Source organism: Bicyclus anynana, chromosome 5 (genome assembly GCF_947172395.1).
Source record: "Bicyclus anynana chromosome 5, ilBicAnyn1.1, whole genome shotgun sequence".
Classification (NCBI taxonomy): Eukaryota; Metazoa; Arthropoda; class Insecta; order Lepidoptera; family Nymphalidae; genus Bicyclus; species Bicyclus anynana.
This window is the reverse complement of record NC_069087.1, coordinates 13,281,693-13,302,595: the sequence shown is the minus strand read 5'-3', so window position 1 is coordinate 13,302,595 and position 20,903 is coordinate 13,281,693. Positions and strand designations below refer to the sequence as shown.

At 36.7% G+C, this 20,903-nt stretch overlaps 2 protein-coding genes and 1 long non-coding RNA gene across 3 annotated transcripts; all 3 read left to right on the top strand.

Annotated features, from left to right (window-relative positions):
- Positions 1 to 5,129: 5,129 nt before the first annotated feature.
- On the top strand, positions 5,130 to 6,081 carry LOC112047562 (uncharacterized). Its single transcript, XM_024084707.2, has one exon. It carries the CDS (start codon positions 5,130 to 5,132, stop codon positions 5,811 to 5,813), a length of 684 nt encoding a protein of 227 aa, XP_023940475.2. The 3' UTR covers positions 5,814 to 6,081.
- A 4,138-nt stretch (positions 6,082 to 10,219) lies between these two features.
- LOC128198131 (uncharacterized) lies at positions 10,220 to 13,033 on the top strand. The gene has a single exon (XM_052881876.1). The coding sequence runs from the start codon at positions 10,220 to 10,222 to the stop codon at positions 13,031 to 13,033; it is 2,814 nt and encodes a 937-aa protein (XP_052737836.1).
- Positions 13,034 to 17,991: 4,958 nt separating this feature from the next.
- LOC128198099 (uncharacterized) lies at positions 17,992 to 20,842 on the top strand. Its single transcript, XR_008250844.1, has 2 exons — positions 17,992 to 18,583; positions 19,737 to 20,842. It is a non-coding gene; the product is annotated as an uncharacterized LOC128198099 (long non-coding RNA).
- Positions 20,843 to 20,903: the final 61 nt, after the last annotated feature.

Here is a 20,903-nt window from a genome sequence, read left to right as displayed (position 1 = left end):
TGGAAGAAAGTTGATGGGTTGATCGGTCAGCCATTGAGTTTTGACTCCGTTTTCTTCTGTTGCTGCTACGTAGAGGTCTCCAGTGGTTCCATCTTTTGAGGGTTTGACGTAGAGACCATGAACTGGATGCAACTCGTTTGGTGCCTCCCAAATAACATGACTTCTTACACACGAAAGTGGTAGCGAAAAAGTCACGATTTGAATTATCCCGTACATTGTTTGAAGTGATCTTAAGATTATGGTAATTTTATTTTAACTTTTAGTTATTTATATGTTTAATCAACCAATGGTAGGTCCCCATTGTTTAAGATAAAATTGATACAGATAAGTCATGATTAGAGATGATAATGATATTCATTTTAGTTTCGAAAATGTAAAACACGTTTATTAAATCTGCAGTGGTATATCATCACGTTATGAGATAAGATTTTCAAAGATATGGATAATAACATATCAGATTTTATAAGTTATCTACAATACTCGTAAGTTACTTTAATCTATGTAGATATCATAATTATTGGCTTATTTTATAGCCCCCTACAGGATTGGCTCTCTTCTCCCTCCCTCACTTTAACACGTTCAATGCGGCAGGGATTTTACTATTATTTCAGTTCCTGCGGTACCAGGTGTAAAAGACCCGGAGGTAAAACTACCATTATGGCGGTACCGGGCGTTTTACACCCAGTATCGCTATAGAAACTAAAATCCTGTTTTTTGCTTCAAATCCAATTATTTATGGATTTTTGCTTTGAATACCATAAATGATGAATTGATTGACATAAATCTAAAGGCGTACGTAAACAGCCTGTTTAGTTTTGAATATATAGCAATAATAAAATACAGGGTTTTATGCACCTGGTGCCGCACTGAACACAGGAAGATTTATACATATTCTAGGGATGTAAAGTAATAATATCGATGGTTTTAATTAAATTTTAATGTAGGTAAAAACTTTCACAATTTAATGTTTCTCATTAAAACAGTCCAAACAAAAGATTATCTTCCATACAACACATTCTGTGATAACTTTTTTTACTTTTCGATCAGATCGCGACTTGTTAAAAAGGTTCGGAGCTTCTTATGTCATTTTCTTCACAATTCACAACACAATTCTTCTTCTTTGAACCCTTCACCAGATGATGCTTGTTAGCTTTTGGTACCGGTTCTGGAACGATAACTTTATTATGAAAAATTATGCATGGTGTTATGTGAGAAACGTGTAGTGTAGTGTAGTATGCGTGCCTGCTTGTGAATTTGTATAGGTATATTTACGATCGCCAAAAAAAGGAAATATATCCTAATATTGTAAGATAATAGTACTAATTTCAAACGATTTGCCCGATTTTTTATAATAACACAGAATTAACAATTTCAATATAGGCACCTACACAGTCAAACTACAGAAAAACTAATTAGTTAAATAGTGTTAAAGACTTACCTGTCTCTGATTAATTAATCCACCATCACTGTCGTACTTCAAATTAATTTTATTGTGACATCGCTTCGCCCTCGACACCATGTTGTCAACGACGCGTGCGTTTTGTCGAATGCGTTCGAAGCTATCGCAGGGTGCGGTACAAGGTGCGTGGACTACAAGATAGATTTGACCTGGTCCCGCACTGTGATTAAAACTCTATATCTTCAGTGCGGTACCAGATCAAAAAAACCTGGTATTAAGGTAGATACACCATTGGACTCTAATATAATAACACATCTTAGATATACATCCGTCTCTTTTGTCCACCGAACCAAATTAAAGTTATGTCTTTCGCAAGATAGAGAAGTCTATACTTTTCATAGCCACTCACTTACACTGCAAGCGAGATACGAACCAGGTCTTTTCGATCTGGTTTCGCACTCAACGTGTTAAGAGAGGTAGAGGAGATAAAGAGCTGAGACTCACCACACTGCACGAATGCGGGTTGGCGGGCGAAAGGCGGTGATAATAACTGGGACCGACGCCGACGGTTTAACGGTCTTTAGCACGAGAGTGTAATAACTATCCATTTTCTAATGCCGTACATACTTGGGATTTTTTATCATTAACAATCCATATTCGGCTCACTGTTGAGCTCGAGTCTCCTTTCAGAATGAGAGGGGTTAGGCTAATAGTCCACCACGCTGGCCCAATGCGGATTGGCAGACTTCACACACGCAGAAAATTAAGAAAATTCACAGGTATGTAGGTTTTCTCACAAAGTTTTTCCTTCACCGTTCGAGACACGTGATACGTGCACTCAACTGAATAGTTGGAGGTTCATGTCCCTGACCGATTTCGCACCCACACCTTCCGCAATCGAAGGCAGAGGTCATATCCACTGGGCTATGAAGGCTCATTGGAATTTTTACTTAATGAGTATTAAGAATATATAGATAATTTTTCCCCAAGCCCGACCATAAGCCACATAGACTATTAGTATTACCATGGTACCAACGAGGAAGTAAAATAGACCTACAAGTAAAAACATTTATTTACCCTGTGCTACTTACCTAGTAACCTAGAATTAGTGTAGGTACACAATACATTCGAAGACAACGGATTTCTTATTTTTAACCGACTTCAAAAAAATGAGGAGGTTATCAATTCGTCGGAATCTTTTTTTTAAACTCATAGGGAGGAGGCTTGGCCCTGAAGTGGGCCGATAATGATGAATCTACTCGCTCATGGGCAAATCTAGGTACCTATAGGTAAATATATAAATAAAAAACAATTTCCTCAAAGGCCGGGTGGCGCCTAAAATATTGTTTAGGCCTTAGTCTACCACGCTGGCGGAATGCGGAGTGGTATAGACACACCTAGAGAATTAAGAAAATGAAACAGTAATTAGGTAAATCTAAATAATAACCTTTAATATACTCGTCTACAATTTCAAGTGCAGACTTTCAATGATGTCAGGGTGGAGCGTTATAAGTTATAACCGACGCCCCGTGGTTTCACCCGTGTAGTTCCCGTTCCCATGAAAATACGGGAACTACACTGGTGCCTTTATTATATATAATATAAATTATAGTTATAATGCTCACAAATAACGTGACTTTCCAGTGGTAAAAGAATTTCCAAACTCGGTTCAGTAGATCCAGATATTACTCCCTTAAACAATACCACAAACTTCACCCCTGTATAATATTAGTTTAGAAAGAAAGAAAGAAGAAAGAAAATAAATTTATTCAAATCTAAAAGTAACAGACAGCCAGTACCCTATCCTTATGACAGCATGTCGGTCTATAACCCTTAAAAAGAAAGGGTGTATACAGCTCAGCATAGATACAATATATTATTGATTTTGTACACATATAGTGTACATATAGTGCAATATACTATAACTTTACAGTCTGCTGAAACATAAAACCACACTTGTAAGTCGTAATGTTCGGTCTGGTAATATGTTTAACGATTTCGATAAGGTTTGCATTAGTATTCAAAACCTCTGCGTGTTTGCTTAATAACGAAGAGTTTTCTCTATGCGGTTGGAAATGCCCTCCAAGTTGTATCAACTTGAAGCTTTTGGCCAAGAGTGAGCGGCTCTGCTCACTCCGATGGGAGTGTAGAGTCGGGTGTCGATGCTCTGCCGGATATGTCCGGGATGAGTACAGTAAACATTGTGTGTTTGTTCACGATTGTCCTGGTAAGTAATGTGTTTTACATAGCACTTATATGCGTCCTGTGGTAAGCTGATACGGCTACGGACAAAGAGTTCCAAGCTTCGAAACACGAAAAAGTTCGAAAAGAGTTATTTTTTTACAAGAGAAATCTTAATAGCAACCTGGAGTTGGGAAGTTGGCGGTGTTAGTAGGTACTGATCTCTCACCGTTCGTGTCGGTCTTCCGTCCCATCCGACTATGAGACTAAGGGAATAGAGAGTGCACCTGTGCTTGCGCATACACTTGTGTACTATAATATTTCCTGTGTACCTACTGGTTAATCTCCACATGAGATTGGCCGCCGTGGACGAAACATTCGGACCTGAGAGGAGGTTATTATCTTAGTATGCAGCGGCGTGCATAAGGTTGTTAAACAAAGTAGGCAAAAAGTAAAATACAAGTTCGTAATGAATCAGAGTACTTGGTGCATTTTTTCTTTAGCATCTATAGAGGACGATGTTTTCCTTCACTGTTTGAAGCACGTGATATTTAATATCTTAAGTAAGTAAGTAGTTACTTAAGAAATTAAGGCTAAAAAACTACAATTTATGATAAAAGCGCTTGGAGGCCATTGGATCAGCTTCCACCTTCACACAAGAAATAAAACTATAAGAAATTGTAATTGTTATCAATTGTAAATTATAATACTGTATGACTTTTTCAAAAAAGCAACTGTTGAGTTTCTTGCCGGTATCTTCTCAGCAGAACCTGCCTTCCGAACCGGTGGTAGTCTTTACAAATAGTAAACTGACGTGTCAAAAGTGCTTGTAAACTGAGCCTACTTGAAATAAATGATTTTTGATTTGATTTGATTTGATATACTTACGAATATCATAAATTGTAGTTTTTTAGCCGGTAGAGCCGTGATAGCCCAGTGCCAGTGGATATATGACCTCTGCGTCGGATTCCGGAGGGTGTGGGTTCGAATCCTGTCCGGGGCATGCACCTCAAACTTTTCAGTTGGGTAAAATTTTAAGAAATTAAATATCACGTGTCTCAAACGGTGAAGGAAAACATCGTGAGGAAACCTGCATACCAGAGAATTTTCGTAATTCTCTGCGTGTGTGAAGTCTGCCAATCCACATTGGGCCAGCGTGGTAGACTATTGGCCAAACCCCTCTCATTCTGAGAGGAGACTCAAGCTCAGCAGTAAGCCGAATATGGGTTGATAATGATGATGAAAATGATAACCGTTAAACTTGGGAATCGAAGTCAAAACCGGATCGGTACTACTGGTACCTACTGGTATATTTCACAAAATCATCAAATATTTGTTGAATGTTTTATGTTTTACATTGCATGTGCTCGTATCAGCAAATAATTGCGGTCAAGCATCGTTCTAATAAGGGGATTTGTAATTATTTATGCATTCATCGACATATGACACTTTGTATGTATTTGTTTGAAATCCAAAAAATGTCGAGTAGGAAAACAAGTATATATGGCCCAAATGACGAATGCGACATCATTTGCATCTTGAGATCACAATGGTTGTGATTTGGCTGTGTATTTGTGCTTCCATACTAACTGTATCTTCGCACCCTATTGGCGAAGGTGAACAAGAATCAGGGTATACCAACGTTGACAACCAACTAGAGTATTTACGTGGAAAGAGGTTGAATAACAATGTCTACGCTATCACGCCTTGCGCTGCCGCCGCCGCCGCCAACTCTCAAGCAAGAATTCCTGACCAATACTTCCCTGAAGCCAGATATTACGTCCCTAATACTTATGGATACGAAAACACGTACAGAGTAGAAGACCCGTATAAAGATGCGAGAGAAATGTTGAAATTTTCTGACACCAATTTCATGGAACCAGCGAGATTCGCCTACAGGATGGCCCCTACCTACGTGCCTGTTAACACAAATGAAATCCCAGCTGCAACAGCTGCGTATGGAATATTCCCAAATGCTAATATGGGAACTTGTAATGTACCCCTACTTTTTAGCTGTTCCCCTTCGGTGGTCACTGGGCAAATGGTGAAACCTGAGACGCAAGTGTATGGCAGTCCCCCAGTCTCTCCAGGGGTGCCTTCACATCCAGACGGCTACCGTGGCGTTGACGACCATTACCAAAGAATCCATGCAAACCAAGAGCAAGCTATGTACGATACTCTAACCCCAGTTAAAAAAGTCCCCGCAGCTCATTCGAATGAAAAATTAACGTGAATATGATTGACTTGTATTGTTTTTAATTTATTGTATTTTTGTTTAATTTAGTTTTTTTAGGATCAAAAGATTAGGATTAATAATGATGACTGCATTTAATTAATTTTAATCGCGAATAAAAGTGTTTTAATTTGTAATGTAGTGCTATTTTTTAGTTTTAAGTTGTAGCTGTATAATGTATTAGTGTGTAGTTTGTAGTTATATGTAACAAATGTATTCAGATGGAAGAAGATGGTATAAATAATTAATGTATCTAATAAAGTTTATTAAGACATTGAATGATTTATTATTTCTACATATAATTAACCCATTTACCTAGACTGAACTTCGGTATAAAGACACAGAATACATAATTATGTACAAGAGAGTTCTGCCAGGACTCGAACCTAGACTCGAACCTAGTCGTATAGAAACCTTTAAGACGCACCTTTAGCATCATAATCAACATATTATATTTTTTATGAATGCCTCCGTGGCGCAGTGGTATGCGCGGTGGATTTACTTGGTTTGATCCCCGGCTGGACCGATTGAGGTTTTCTTAATTGGTCCAGGTCTACGAAGATTGCAGTCATGGAGTAACTCAGGGGCGTAGCAATCGCCGTATCAGCCGTATCATTGATACGGGGCCCCCGAACCATAGGGGCCCCTCTAGTGTGAAAGCAAAAATTAGTAAAATTTAATCTACAATCTCACTTAATCTGGTGCTTCCTGGAGGTAAAAACATAGAAAAGAAACTGCTACTTATAGATATTTATGGAATTTGCTACTCATCTATAGGGCCCTCCAAATTTTGATCCAGGGCCTCTCCAAAGCGAGCTACGCCACTGGGCTAACTTCTGGAGAATAATAAAAAAAAAAATCAAGACCCCACACCGCTAGGCCTTTCTCCTTATAGGAGATGGAATATTGGGGGCTATCGAGTTCAGCGTGATAATGTAACTTGTTAATGGGCTGGCTTATTTTTTGCGCAAAGGATCAGCCTGGCTGTCCAGCGCGGAAATGCAGAGAGTATTCTTGCCACCATTCCACGTGGGCATGATTTGTATAGTTATTAGGATAATTTAGCTTAAGTTCCATATTGTATACTTTACTTTACAGAAATCAAATACTCGTATCACCTTATGTCCGCCAACTTGCATTATTTATATATTGTAAAGAGGTAAAGTTTGAAGAGGGTCTCTGATAAGAGCCGTGATAGCCCAGTGGATATGACCCCAGCCTCCGATTCCGGAGGGTGTGGGTTCGAATCCGTTCCGGGGCATGCACCTCCAACTTTTCAGTTGTATGCATTTGGAGAAATTAAATATCACTTGTTTCAAACGGTGAAGGAATAACATCATGAGGAAAATTGCATACCAGAGAATTTTCTTAGTTCTCTTCGTGTGTGAAGTCTGTCAATCCGCATAGGACATTTCACAAATATGTGAAACTGACGAACGCCCTCGAATCCATTCACGTGTTTCGACCAACTTCTAAAAAAGAGGTTCTGTGTTGGACTCTTTTATATGATTTATGTACTCATATTATGTTCATACAACTCTTAGTGATAGAAGACTTCAGTATTTGTTACTAGCCAACGCCCAGTGGTTTCACCAGCGTAGTTCCCGTTCCTGTGAAAATATGGGGATGATGATAATAAATATAGCCTATGCCACTCACTATAACGGGGCTTTTTAAAAAGAATTTTAAAAATAGTTTTTGTAGATAGATTATCCCATACAACACCACAAACTTTAAACCTTTTAATATAATTCATTCATCATCATTATCAACCCATAATCGGCTCACTGCTGAGCACGAGTCTCCTCTCAGTATTAGATGGGGTTAGGCCAATAGTCCACCACGTTGGTCCTATGCGGATTGACAGACTTCACACACGAAGAGAACTAAGAAAATTCTCTGGTATGCAATTTTCCTCATGATGTTATTCCTTCACCGTTTGAGACACGTGATATTTAATTTCTTAAAATGCACACAACTGAAAAGTTGGAGGTGCATGCCCCGGACCGGATTTGATCCCACACGCCGGAATCGAAGGTAGAGGTCATATCCACTGGGCTATCACGGATAAGATTATTAGTACAGATTAATTTCTATTTCCACTATACTGTCTCGTTGGTCAAGCGGTCGTCGGTTCAGGCTATGAAATGTTGAGCATGTTTCTTCTAAGAAATAAATCTCTACTAATATTATAAAGAGGTAAGTTTGTGTTGTTGTAGATGTTGATCTCTGGATCTACGAAACCGATTTTGAAATTTCTTATACGATTAGAAATCTACGTTATTTATGATTTTTATCGGCTACGTTTTATCCCTGATTTCTCATGGGAACGGGAACTACGCGTAGGTAGTCACACTTCACAGTAATATTTTATAGGCGAAAGTTTGTGTGTGTGCGTATGTTTGTTCCTCCTTTATGATGCGGCTACTGAAGCTATTTGGATTACTGAAAATAGATTTTACTCTGGCTAAAACATAGGCTACTTTTCATCCCGGAAAAAATCATGGTTCCGCGGTATTTGTGAAAAACTGAATTCCACGCGGACGAAGTCGTGGGCGTCTGCAAGTTTTTGGCTCGTAGTTGGAAAGTCGGGTAGGGTTATAAGAAAACGTTAGCCGTGGGTCCCGCCTATTGGTGATCGTTCAAAGAGTCAATCTTTAACAACCTAAGCCCGCCAAACCGTATATTGGAGCAGCAAAATGAAAAATCAAAATTCGTCTATTGCAGATAGTCTAGCCTACAAATGAACTAACTAAAAATGGTTATGTAGTTAGTCTGTACGCCGTAGAAGTAGCAAAATCTTTCTATAACTTGTTTAAAGACCTTGGCCTCTCTAGAAGTTTGAAGAAGTGCAGCTAGTTCTATATTAGAACGAGTATCCAAAGCTGCTCTAATAGGATCTTACCAAATTTGGCTAGGCCGGGAGAGCAACACGAGGAGAGAACGGGGAGTGTTGATCGATCGTCAAGGAATTCCTTAACCCTGTAGTCACAAGTTCAGGACTCTGCTCGGAGTTCTTCTCTCTACTACGCGATGGACCCGGCACCCGCACGGTGAATCCATGGTGGAATGCTAAGATATTCGTCTCTCGATTGATAGGTAGATTTGTATAAGTAGTTATCAGGATAAGTCAGCTTATTTTTACTGTGGTTTAAGTTTTCTATTGTATTTCAATGAAAAAAATATTGTTTCTCAATTTAAAAAAGTACTAAGGCTTAGATTTCAAGCATTTTTTAAACGTAGCAAAGCGGACATACGGTGATATTTGATTTCTTTAAATTAAATTGGAGTTCGAATATCTCGTTTTTTTGCGGAGCAAAGCAAAATATATCAATAGGTAGGTATGTAGATACTATTGTTATAATATGCTCTTACTTATTGGTTTAAATTTATGAATTGCTTTGCTTTCTAATTATAAATTTTTGTCTCAATTTGCCAGATTTCGTGCAACGCTCATACAAATAAACAGACAACGATTATAATATTTTTATTAGTAGAGATAATTTTCATGATATCTTCACGAACGTTTCTGTTTAAGAATTCGCTTCCGCTACTCGGAATCTTCACCTCAGCATTCGATGTTAGTGATTAAAATCACGTTTTGATTTACGTTAAGGGTTGTCACTAGTACTGAAATATCAATTGTAAAATAAGTTATTCTGTATTAATGAAAATTATACTTGAAAAAATACTGCATTGTATTTGAGATCTAGATAGTTTAAGGGTCAATGTACTGTTCCATATCCATTATATTTATACTACTACTATTATTCACTATTATTTATATTCATCCTACTACTATTAGTAGTGCAGAAGTTTATTCCTATTAATATGTATGTTTTCAATGCCTTGACTATTCAACCAATCATTATGAGATTTTGCATACATTTTGTCTGGTGTACTTACAGAAATATAGCTTTTGACCAGTATGTATTGTTTTCGGGGTGTAGAAAAAAGAGCAATTAAAGAATCGGGCAATAAATATTCGAAAAAAAAACTTAATTTTCATCACAATTGTAATTATTGTTTTTTAGAAATACGGGCTGGACCTGTAAGCGAATGGGCAAATTTAGAAAGAAAATTTAGAAAAAAATCCTTAACAGGGTCTGGAAGAAATATAAAATACAAAATACTGATTCAAATAAAAAAATAAAAATATATACTAAAATATAAAATTATATAATACAATAGAGTGTGATAAATCTTGCGTGTCCCTTACTTACTATAAATATATGTGTTTTATTTTGCGACTTCTAGTAAATAACCCACATCACTATTATGTAAAAAAAAATTGACGAAAAAAGTGACAACCCTATTTTAACTCCACTCTGTGTAGGAGAACATTTTTTTTTGTATAAATGCCCTAAAGACTTGTGTCTCAACATCATTCAAGTCAAAGCATTGCAATGAAGATCACAATATTGCTCTGTGCTGTGACTGCTATAGCAGTAGCTGTACCTACTCATCATCACGAAAATCTTCAAGAGGAGTCTACGCTGGAAAATCTTTCCACCACCATACAACGAGAGAAGAAATCACCGCTCCAAGATCACCATGCTGCTGAGAAGACACACGAAGCTGGATCAGAAGATATATTGGCTTCCAAATCAGGCCATAGGGTACCTATGGAAGGAAGAAGCCTGGGCTTTAAAAAACCCATAATTGTGAAGAAGAAAATTGGCTACCATGTTTATCGTGACTCCGATGAAGAAATGGCGCATGCTGACCCACACGAAAACTGCAGCAAGCAAATTAAGGTGAAACTGTGCGACGAGGAATCGGGTTTACACAAAAATATGGGCGCTTGCCTCACATCGAAACGATTGAACGAGGAAATCACCGAGAAAGAAATTGAAAATAGTATCAAAAAAGCAAAGGAAGCTGTAGAAAATTTGCAACGTGGACTTCATAGAATGGAACATAGCTCAGCAAAACTAGCTAACACAAAGGACAAAGAACTAGATGACGATTTGGAAGTACATCAACACATCGAAGCAGCAAGAAAGGCGTTAGAACACGTTCAGAAAAATTTTGGAAATCTTGATACTTTAGGCTTACAAGCACCAACAATTGAAGAACTTCAGGAAAAATCTACTGACGAGGAAAGACTAGCTCAATGGAAAGAGGCGATCGATAATATTCACAAAAACTTTGAAATTGCTAGAAATATAGAAGATGCTTTCAAGACTGATTCTGAGCAGACAAACTTAAAAGCTACTCATACAAGTTATTCTTCGAAAATAAGGGAAAGTGAGCACAAAGAATTGGATATTGAACCACACCACAAATCTAACACTGCTAGTTTAAGCAATGTAGAATTACAACCAGAGGGATTGGACGCGTTCAAAAAGCAAAGAGAAAATGATGACATGGACTCTGATATGTTTACGGCTCCAACAGAACACAAGGAATCAAAAATTAAATTACACAGTGACAGTCTGAAGACTGAAAACAAACTTGAAGAATCCTTAAAAAATCATGAAACTGAAACAAGAAATGTAGAAAAATTGAACGAACCCACATTAACAATGAAAAGTGCTATAATTTTACCGTTAGCTGGAGAATCTTTAAAAATAGAAGATACGAAATCTGAAAATCATAAAGAAATCCCTGACCACGTTCATCAACAGCAATCTAAAGCTGTAAAAGAAGAAGAAAACTCAGAAAGCAAAAAGCTTAAAACTTCAGAAGACATCACTCATGACATGGACTTGAAAACGGAGAAAAACGCTGTATTGGGCATAGATGAAATGACTCCATTAAGTTTGGCGAAATCTGCTCATATCGAGAGTTTAGACAAATCAACAGAACACCATGAGCATGATATGTCTGTTGAAGCCAGCGATATTAGTTCACACCAAAGTCACTTGGAGATGAAGCACAGTACAAATACTGAAATAGAAAAATCTACTCATAAGGACGATTCTACCGTGGCTATATTAGACCACTCATTGAAATCAAAATCAGTAAATAATGTTGACGAGCTTCACAAGAATATGGGACGTATGAGCCATGGAATACCGGAAATGACAAATGAAAAGGAAACAGGCACGCCACATCATACGCACATGAACGATTTTAATGCGAACATAGCTCAAGATAAGCTAAGAAACTCAGAAGGGAAAACATTAAATGGTCAACATATCTTTAGTGAAGCGTCTCATCACATGCGGTCTGAAGATGAAAACACCAGCAAATTCACGCCAACTAAAGGATTTGATAATGAACAGCATTCTATGAATCCACATTCAATTATGAGAATGATTGAAGACCAGAATGAAGAACACACTGCAAATGAAATGCATAACTTGCACAATCTTAATGATCATACAGGTATGAGAATGACTGAAGATCAGAATAAAATTAATTCATTTTTAATGCGTTGGGCACACGAAAATCAACAAAGACTTCAAGAATCTCCATTATCACTAGAAGAACAACTCGCTACTATTTCGAAATTGGGAGAGTTTCACAATGGTCAAAACGAGCACTCTAACATGCGAATGAATCTAGATCACAACGCAGGACATCATTTTAGTGATAATCACGAACAAGAATCAAAACAATGGGCTCAAGAAAACCAGGATCAGAAGTTTCGTGACATGTTCTCAATGCGATTAGCTCAAGAGAAACAACAAAACGACCATCTCAAGACAATGCCAGAATTTCATAATGGCCATATGCACGACGCTCAGAACAGATTTCCACAAAATTTAGTGAACACTCACGATTTGTCACAACTTGGACCAATAATGCATGAGCGTTTACATTCCATGAAAAATGTTATGGCATCGGATATGGACAGCGCGATGCAGCCAAGCATGCATATGAGTATGAGGGACTCTATCGGAAAGCCAGTTCATGATCGTCATGACATGCATTGGAATCATCATCACCATGCAACGGCTAGATACGGTGCAGGCTTGCCTATTACCGCTGCCAGCCCCGGTGCAGTTGGTTTGTTTCCCAATGCAAACACAGGAGGCTGTGGCATCCCGCTGATGTTAAGCTGCTCGCCCAATGTCGTTTCTGGAACTTTGGCTAAAGCCCAACCTCATCCTGGATCAGTCTCAGCACCAGCTTACAGATCTGACGACAACCTCATGTATTATATGAAGCGAGACGCGAAGAATACCGATGACTTGCCAACGATCAAGATTCAAAAGTCAACGTTACCCTTCAATCACAAATCTGAATTGATTTTCGATAAAACGCAATAAAAATTATAGATTTATTGTTCGGAATGATATTTAACAATATAGGTAATTCTTTAATGATTAAGTGTAAAAATAAAAAATGTACTAAATACATCACAAATGGTTTAATAAAGCAAGTATACTTTTAATCTCTGTTTTTATTACCTTTATTCGATTTGTATGCTCCCTTACAGGTAATTATGTGTGTCTCCCATTATCATAATAAATTCATTGAAAAATGGGAGAACATTATAACCTATGTTACTTGATGAAGATGTAGCGTTTTAAAATCGGTCGAGTAGTAAACAGGCGGCGGCCGCGTGGCTCAGTGGGACCCTGCATTATGCATCCATGACCGTGGGTGCAATTCCCACATGGAGGCTCCTAGGAAAGAGTGAACAAGCATCTTCTTGGCAAGCGCGAATCAACTTATATCGCATTACTGCCTTCCATCAGGCGTAAATATAGTCAAGCACGAGCCATTCTTTCTTAAAAAAGAAATAAACTACCTCTGTAGTACCTCTATTCGCTTAGATTCATTCATAATTTGATATGAGCATATTTGAAAATTGTACTCGTATGTGTGATTTTATTTATTTTTTGCGCTAGCACTGTAATACGAAACCTAGTAAAATTTTCAGCACGAAAGCGAAATTTGATCTAGACATTAGGTAAACATCGACTAATGAACTAAATTCGTAATCAACGCATAGTTTCATTACAACTATTGACCATGGCGCATCATTTTGTTGTATTTTATTATATGCTACTCATAGTACACACTTCATTGGCAAACCAAAATCAATTTTACGAAAACCCTGGCACCGCGATCATAGAAGCTTTCCCCAGTGATATTACAAACAGTAATGAAGACTTGGATTTGGAAGACAATTCAAGAGAGAAGTGTGCGGAAAGTGAAAAGTATTTAGAAAACTTTACTCTGGATAACAATCAGCTACGTATACCAGATGTTGTTGCATACAATCAAATAAATGCACCAAGCTCTGATCCATATCTTCGTGCTAGTTTCCACAAAGATCGTTATTATCCATACAATTCGTATTACCAAGTCGATGCACCAAATGATTCGGTATTACGAGATAGAACCGTAAGCTACGATAATTGGTACCCGTATATCAATCCAAGTGTTCACACATCTTTACCTTATTCCAATATACCGCCAGTGAGTTCACTACCGCCAGTTTACGCAAGGATGTATGGAAACTACTTACCGATCGAACCAGAGTGGATGACAAGTCAGATTCGTCGTCAAAGGAAGCTATTCGATGATGAAGATCTATTAAAACAGCTCGAATACGATGCTATTATGAAGAACATTTTGCCAACTATGCCTGTTCCTTTGCCACGTGATGCTAATAATATAACGCCACAGTCTACAGGAATTCCATATGTTCATGCTTCCTTTCCACACAGTACAAGTGATTGCGCCTTACCAATATTTTTAGGCTGCACACCGAAAGTTACATATGGAAATTGGGAAAATCAGAATTTAATTCCAGTACCATACGCTCATGCCAATGGATATAGAAGCTTGTTGGAGAATAAAGCGCAAGACCATGTCGATATTAGTGATGAGAAGCCAGCGAAGAAACAATAATGTTTTAAAATTATTTGTTTTTAATATAATATAATAAATATTTACTTATAATTTTTGTTATTTATTGCAGACCCTCTCCTATAGGATTTAGTTTAGCTAGCTTTAGTACAGGAGTTACACTGTATACAGGCTAGCAAAACTAAATGAAGCATTATAATGTGCTTTGGGATTTGGAGTTCGAGTCCAGGGGTACGCTATATTAACCTTCCTACTTACGAAGGGATATGCAGCTTAGACCCACCTCGCTGTTCCAATGCGGGTTGACGAGTTTAGGGTGATACTTTTATTTTATTACGGTGTTTATTCTTTGACGACCACAATCAGATGTTAATGTTAATGACCGCGACCAACAGCTGATGTGATCTCTGAGGCACGGGAGTGTAACACTACCAATTTCCCAACTCCAGGATGAGAATTACTGAAAATCTCTTAGAAGCAAGCAAAGCTTAGTGTATTATACAGTCAGATTGTAGAAGGTAGTCATAGACAAAAAGTAAACAAAGAGTCTATGAATGCAGTCCGTACTAAAAAAGATAATAGAATTAAAATATGCCCGCCGGATTGTCAAATACTTTTATACCAATACCTTTGTATTTTAATTATTATTGTAATAATAAATTGTAAATGTAATAAATAATTGTAATTTTTATATAAATTACCATCTTTTATACAAATAAGTGTATTAAAGATGGACACCGAGCGAGGCCAGGGTTAGTCATAGTAAACCAGCGAGCAAAACATTAACACTTAGTATTATAAATTCCAGGACTCGAACTCAAGAACATGTGATCCGTTGCCACAAGCTAACCATTGGACCAACGAGGCAGTTTTAAAAATAATATTACTCGAAAATTACTGTTCATGCGATTAGTAACTTCAGATAGGCAAAATTACGCAACGACTTAGCGATAAATATATAGGTAGATTTTCACACGTGGCAAATTTCAGTTGTAGTGTATCAAAACACTCACAATTATAAGTATGTTTCAATGTAATGTAATCTATCTCCTAGTAATAGTGAATGACAGTGTTTTTCACTATACCTACCTTTACGCTATTATCTATGACTTTTTTAGTAGCCCCAACAGTTGTTATCCTCAGGGCCGGGGCCGGGGGCTCCTATACAACCATAGACGGTCACCCCACAGTATGGTCGAGATCTTTGCGTTCCATTCTTACTTTATACTCATAATTTGGTATAGGTATCTGCATATTAATAGGAACAAACGGAGAGGCGCCATAATTGGATCTCGCTCCATTTTAAAATTTACTTCGAGCTGGCGCTGGTTGTCCTCTCCAAACCAGGGTAAATGTATCTACTCATTATTTTTTTTCAAAATATTGAAGAGCGATTAATAAATCTAAAAAAACCAACCGACTTTAAAATCACAAAAATAAACTAAAAAGCGAAAAATAACATCGTATGCGCTACCTTCTGATCACTTTAAAGGCGGTGCCAAGCCGTTTCTGAAAGAACCACGGGAAAGAACTGTCTGAAAATCTTAAAACATTATGATTTAAACGGCTTGAGATTTGAACTTTTCTGTTGACACTACCAACTGTTCTAGACTTCCCTAACAAATAGACAAGATATAGATAGTAAAGATAAATGAAAGCCCTAAGATATTTAGACCTTCAATGTTATCAATTTCAGATAAAGATGAATGTCCACCGGGCGAGATGATGGGAACAAATCTGCAGTGTATCTCGCGACCGCACACCGCTGTAAATAATGATACGTTATGGCAATACTATTGAGAATAAACTTTATAGGCGTTACCATGTTTTCTGTGGCGTTACATAGATTTTTATTTATTGTCGGTCTAGATGTGATACCTCGTAACTAACAATTTTTGATAAAAATTGATTTTGATGCAGGAAGCTTCAAACAGCTTTTCCGGTGGTAGCCCGTAAACAGTGCCGGCTTTAGCACTACCAGCGCCCATGGGCGAGATGTCTACAGCGCCCCTCTCCCATTGAAACCCTAAACAAATATTCATTTATTAATTACTAGCAAACGCCCGCGACTTCAGCGTAAAATTCAATTTTTCACAAATCCCTCGCTAGATATCCTCCCATTTAGAGCGGGGTCGTCATTCCAGCACTTTGGGACGCCAACGTTCATAGGCTCTTCGAATTATGTGCCCTGCCCATTGCCACTTCAACTTCGCGATTTGCTGAGCTACGTCGGTGACTTTGGTTCTTCTGCGAGTTCCAGAAACTGGGGGCGGTGTACCGAGCATAGCTTGCCCCCAGAGTGACTGAGCTTTCAAGTCTCGGATCTATAGGTTAAAGGCTGATTATCTATCTGGCGCCCCTGGTACCTGTCGCCCCTGGGCGGTCACCTAACCGCGCCCTACCCTAAAGCCGCTCGTGCCCGTAAATATCTTGTAGTACGTTCATTAAAAACGTCTTTGGTCGCATAAAATGACTTTTAGTGATACCTAAAAGATGTTTCTTGTCTCTCCTGTAAAGTTCGTCAGTTTGCACGTATGAGCTATCACATTCTACACCGACGATATGTAAATTTAATTTTAAGTTTGCGACTTTACTTATTAGTACTATATACTTTTTTTTCTAATAATGTAAGAAAAAAGCAAATGTATTATGACGAATCAAAATGAACAACAGTTTGAATTGAAAAATGAAATTTTGATTTTGACAACGAGTACGATTAAAAAAAAATGTGCCCTTTTTCCAACAATTTTCATAATAGTTATTTGTAAAGTTAATTAAAGAATTTTATATTATGATTTTTGGCTTTATGTAATATTTGTTTCAGAGATAAGTCAATTTTTTTGTTTATTGGCATTGTCTTAACGTTGCGATAAATATACAAATAGTATTAGCAAAGCGATATCATAATAATTGTTGTGTGTTTTCCTGAAATGATAGTATTTCAGGAAAATATATATTTTAGATCGATCGATTTTAGCGAGATAATTCTTTATTTTACTGATATGCCCAACGGATTAGACACTTCGTAGGTAAGATTACCGTTTTCTAATAATGTTTGTATTATGTTTACTCGTTTGTTTTTCTCCGTTAATGTTTATTATGAATGCAGATTTTACTTTATCTTTAAAATGGAGGTCATGTGTATTTGGTTATATAAAATCGATTGCTGTTCGTCTACGCATTTCCATCTTAAACTAAAGATAACAATTATTGCGCTAACTTTCGTTAATAAAGCAATCAAAATATTAAATTTAGATAATAATAAACATCTTATTTTTCAAATATTTATTTTTTACATTCTCATTTTTTTTATAATTTTTTTAATTCTTCTGTAATACTGTATGGTTTTCTGTAGGTAACTTAATAAGGACATTCTTGATTTATTGGAAAGATATACCAGACACAATTGACGTAGTAAGCCTCTAGCTCAGCTTTTATGGTTTTTGTCTAATTCCGAGACACGAATTTCTAATTTGTCTGATGTCAATAATAGAAAAAATGGTCAATAAAAAAAAATAACTTCTAACAACTGTAACATCCTGTATAACAAAAAGGTCATTGGTTATGCTGTGAACGAGAATTACGAAATACGTCAAGTTTATACCACGAATCCTTTTGAGTAAACAGTACAAGCCCATATATTTGTTCACGTGATTTCCTATTGCGTCATAATGCCACCATGAATCCATCGTGATTCGGGACACGGTATAAAGGAGACTGTTTGGCCCCACGACGCAACTTAAACGACGTGACGTAAGGAACGCAGGCGGTGATAACTCGGATAATATATTTAAAAACATCGAACGGCCACTATCAGTATTCAGTAAAGGAATCGTTCAATAGGAAGGAAGACGTTAGAAATCGAAGCCATGAAAATTGTATTTGTCCTTCTGGTATTTGGTGTGGTTTGCCAGGCGCGACACATTCACCCTGGCTACTTTGACCCGGAGGAAGTTTTATTCGAGGAAATTAATAATGGCGGAGCGGATATGCCAATTGTAAGTAACATTGCTTTGTTTACAAAACTTCAAATAGAGTAAGTTGTTCCCTTTAGATTAGAACATGCAGTTAGAGGTAGCTTTATTCTTTTAATGTACTCATGTTTTCTGCATTTAAAACTTTTTGTTTCTTGTACTGCAATTATCAATTGTTTGGTTTATTGAATTATGTAGATTTAGTACACGTCTAAACATTTTTCTCATGTTTGGTTAGTTTACCATTATTTATCTTCGAAACATTTTGGCTCTGTGATCCCTTTTCAAAAATGAGCTCATACACTATTTCTTTATTGAATTAACTTGCGATCAACAAACATTTTGAATTTTGTACATGTTATCATGTTAGCAACATCATGTAATCATAAAATATCTTGAAAGATTCAATTAAGAACCGACGGCGTAAGGGGGTTGAATTTCAGACTTCATGTTTAACCGACTTCTTGTTTATTGTTTCTTTCGACCCCCGAGAGGATCGATATCAACCCCTGGGGGTCGTCCTCTTTGGTAAACCATGGGCATAACTTATTATATTGACGATCGTGGAACCCAGAATTAACGAATTAACGTGGAGGCCGTATCTGCGATAGTCATCCTCTTAAATGTGTGATAATAATACATATTTTATCATTTTGAATCTGTTGATTGATAAACATTGTCCCTGTTACATAAGTTGTAACTTATCAGATACTTTCATCTTTAGGTAGAGTTATTATTTATCAATTTGAATACGACAACAGAGCTCAACGGTTCAGATAACTGACATTTGGAAGTCTTAAACATAATCTCTTACTCTATCAATCATATTTATATAATCGGTATAAGGGCCACGGCACATTCGTCGTCGTTATTCAGAATGATTTGTCGTTATGTGGAGTTGATGCATTGAAATGATGCATGAGAAAATTAGACATTTTGGTTAGACAATTAGGTAGTTCGTCGTTACATGGAATAGCGTCAAATTGAGTGTACTCTGTACCTATACTTCGATTTAAAATATAAATGTTAGTTATGTTTATAAGCATGGCTAATTTTCTCATAGTTAAGATTCTCAGAGATCTGATATCAGAATCTTCATCTAGTACGTTTACTAACAAAATTAAAGAAACATTTTTAATATTTGTGTTATTAATTCAAGATTTTTTTACATTTACAGGAAGTTTACCGGCATCTGCAGCCGTCTCGCTTCGTTCCGCTGAATAGCGCAATATTCTTCAAATCCATTGAACCTTGCGAAGATGGATTCAAAAGAGATGTGTTGGGAATATGCAGGGAAGTTTGGGATTAAACATCTAATTAAATGAAGAAAATAAATAGTAATGTTATTGGTAATAACTAATAACAATAACAACAACAACAACACAACACAAATTATAGTAAACTATTCAGTTTTACAGAAAATACTAATAAAGACTTGGAAGCGAAACTTATACCGTCTAACTTCCTGGGCCTTTTCTCCACTTCACTATGTTGGTCGTTGAGTGTCTTATTATCTAACTAGGTAGTTATTAATAGGCTAGTTGACACTTTTTTTAAATTGTTCATTAGCGTTCTACAAGATTGAAAAAAAATTATTACCTATTATTTTTTGGGACTACATAAAAATTACATAAAAAAGGAGAATACATTAAAATTTCAGTTTTTAAATATTTTTTGACAATACTAGCCAAAACGTTCTATACTTTAACTGTTTCATGACGGCACGTTAACACAAAACCTTATACAAACGGAGTGTTTGACAAAATTGTTCATTATAAGTTTGATTTTGATTCATTTGGTGACATCAAGTAACATCGGGAGTTCACAAAATGGACGACAGCGTTTTTGACGTTTGGAAAAATACGTAAATTTTTAAATTGAGTTTTCACTGAAATACATAACTTTTATTCATTGATATCGATATATTTCGGACCCTTGTTCCGTCACGACACAAAAAGAATATTGTTTATATTAAATTTGATATGAGTTAACTATTAAAACTATGAAAATTATTTTGAAGTATTTTTTTTTGTTGTAAGTTTAGCAAACAACTAAGTTGTCATTAATATTGTGATATTAGTGTAATTTATTTAGATTAAGTATAGATGATATTGTATTTTTAACCGACTGCCAAAAGGGAGGAGGTTCTACGTTCGGCTGTATGTATGTTTTTTTTATAAGAATATACAATTATTATGCTTTTGTATGCCGCATGCGTTTTACGAGAGAAATATATTTTTCATGTGTGTGATGATGCAATAAAACAATAAATTGTGAATTTGTTATTTTGTATTTATTTAACCACAAGTAGGAAAATTCCAGTAGAAAATGTTTTACACAACAA